This window comes from Frankliniella occidentalis, unplaced genomic scaffold (assembly GCF_000697945.3).
Source record: "Frankliniella occidentalis isolate FOCC.00 unplaced genomic scaffold, Focc_3.1 Scaffold8, whole genome shotgun sequence".
NCBI classification, from domain to species: domain Eukaryota; kingdom Metazoa; phylum Arthropoda; class Insecta; order Thysanoptera; family Thripidae; genus Frankliniella; species Frankliniella occidentalis.
Genome location: NW_026267138.1, coordinates 2,013,549 through 2,016,057, shown reverse-complemented (window position 1 = coordinate 2,016,057; position 2,509 = coordinate 2,013,549). Strand labels below are relative to the sequence as shown.

The 2,509-nt window shown below is 34.6% G+C and overlaps 1 protein-coding gene across 8 annotated transcripts in view; it reads right to left on the bottom strand.

Moving 5' to 3' along the window:
* Window positions 1-150: 150 nt before the first annotated feature.
* LOC113207626 (START domain-containing protein 10-like) overlaps window positions 151-2,509 on the bottom strand; it is a 17,714-nt gene continuing 15,355 nt past the window's right edge. For all 8 annotated transcript variants that reach the window (XM_052274213.1, XM_052274219.1, XM_026424281.2 and 5 more), the window contains 2 exons: window positions 2,170-2,292; window positions 151-2,080 (listed from right to left, as the gene is read on the bottom strand). In XM_052274213.1, the coding sequence (XP_052130173.1) occupies window positions 2,000-2,080; window positions 2,170-2,292 (204 nt within the window). In that variant the 3' untranslated portion in view covers window positions 151-1,999. The remainder of the gene's footprint in view (window positions 2,081-2,169; window positions 2,293-2,509) is intronic.

Below are 2,509 nucleotides of genomic sequence, written 5' to 3'. Positions count from 1 at the left end.
CCCCCCCATTCTACAATTACCCCTTCCCTTCCCCTCCTTCCCACCGGGCCCGATCTCCCTCGCCTCCTTCCTCTTCTTCACCGTCTCCTCGCCTAGCCGCCAGGGCTAGGGTGACCAGGATCGTGAGACTTTGAAAGAAATAGGAATTGATTTTGCTGCTGATAGAATAACATTTAATTGTAGTACTTGGTTGGCACCAACACTGCCTTCTTTCCTTTCTGTTTGATAATTCTTGATAACGTTATCAGTTATAGTTAACTATGACAATCATTTTTAACAATTATACATTTGGGATAGTCACGTCTTAAAATGTACCAGTTTTAGGAAAAAATCTCTTATAAAAGCTCACTTTAAAAGACGAAACCTAGGGACATTGCATAGTAAAATTTTAGCAGATAGATTAAAGGAGATTGAATTTACGGTATTCTCACGAGAGCAGATTCAGGTTTTGTCAGGAAGTTTGTCACTTATCCAGCCAGATGACATATGCTGAGTTTAATTTGAAAACAAATTAAAAGACACATATCCTCAAAACAAACCTGAAATAAATTTTTAAAAGAAATGGTTAAGAGACAGAAGAGAGTTATTTCTTAGCAGAGAGAAGGGGGCTTGGCTTCAATGACCACCTATCATATCAGTTTGACTATCTGAGGTTTATAGAGCACATAATTGTAGTAAAACCTGATTCCTTTCCGTCTTGAGCACAACAACTCTGGACAAGACTAGATCTGAAATAACACAAAATATGAGGAGCTGACAAGATGTCATAGTATTCATATGAAACTATGAAACGTCAAAAGACTTTCACACACTTTTAGGCAAGATTAACACACACATACAAAGCTATCATAGAAAACAGCCACCATAATGTAATACTGGTAATTTACACTTACAGGTACAATAGGTACTTGCAATACCCAGTAGTTTTATAGTAATTAACAATACATGTACAATACATTTATTCGCCCTGGATTATTTTCATCAGAACGACATTCAAGTTCTGAATTTTTTAACAGTTTCTAAAACAAAAGTTACCTATCATTCCTGTTTTGCACTTTTGGCTTGGAAGTGAAGTTTTCTATACAAAATTATATACTGTTGGGAAGAAATTTAACAAAGTCCATGAATAGGGAATATAATTTTTTTATGGAATAATGCCTTTGGAGCAGAAAATAGCACAACCGTTCAAAACCATTGGTTTTAGAGTTGCTTTAAGGCAATAACCTTAAGTATTATACTAGTATGTACATTATGTCATGTCGAATTATATTCCTAGATCACTGCACAATTATTGGGTTATCTAAACAACCAAATCCAAAGGTTGACTGATCATGCTTGTTAAGACCATAAATTTAGTACACAAAAGCAGAGGAGCACCAAACAGTCTTGGACCTAGTATTTTTCCAGCTACTGATTTTTTTTTAAAGTTTAAGGGTCCAAAGGTGATATGTGGGGTACTGTACCAGTTCATTTTACAATTTTTTCTTAAAAAAAAAATCTTCTACATCAACTGACTGTTGTTTGATAAAGACAAGGGTTCAAGAAATTTTCAAATTGCAGACTCCTATTAAAATATGAAAACAGTATTTAAAGAGATTTGAAAATTTCACACCAAATGATAACATGAAATATTATCACAGATTGCACAAAGATTTTCATATACACTTCAATTTTAGCATTAAACATTAAAAATTTTATGCAAAGATCAATAAAGCAAGCCTTGTTTGTAATATTTAAAGTTATCCTACTACCGTGTCAGGGATATTCATAAACAGATAGTAGCCATAAACAAAGCCATTATAAAGGTGTCGACAAATGCTAGAAGGGTAAATGAATATGGACCCTGTTGATCAAAATTAGGCCCCTGGTTTAACATTCAATATAATTTGCAATGAGCTTTGCTCTACAACAAATTTAAGACACAAGTTGAAATTTTCACTAAGTATGCATGTATTGTAGTAGTGGGTAGTGGCCATTACACAGGAAGACAAGATTGTGTTTACTTTTTGCGGCTGCCACTTGATTTATCTCCATCTAATTCATCCCCTGCAAGTTGCATATCAGCTGGAGACGGCTTGCACTATTTGAAGAAGAAAGAAGAAAGGAGAAGAATGTTTTAAATTTATACCAAACAAAATGTAAAAAGTGTGTGCAAGTAATGTGTCTTACATCTTCTAGCCTCACTCTTGGCTTGGTCATCTGCTCTGGGTTGTGCCATGGCTTCCAATGTGGATTGTGTTGTCTTTTCCATTCAGGATATCCTTGGCACGCTTCTTGTAATGTTGCGACCATCTGGAAGGAAGACACCATAAAATTGAGCGATTATTAGGATAGCACATTGCAATGCAACCAGAGACCTAATTAAACAATATGAATAAAGATGGACTTCATAGTTCATGGAGACTAGTAAGTTAATCTTACTGCAAGAATTTTTAGAGTATCTTAGGAAGGATTACTATCTACTAATTAATTGAAAATTTACACATATTTTAAGATTGAAATAAGTAAA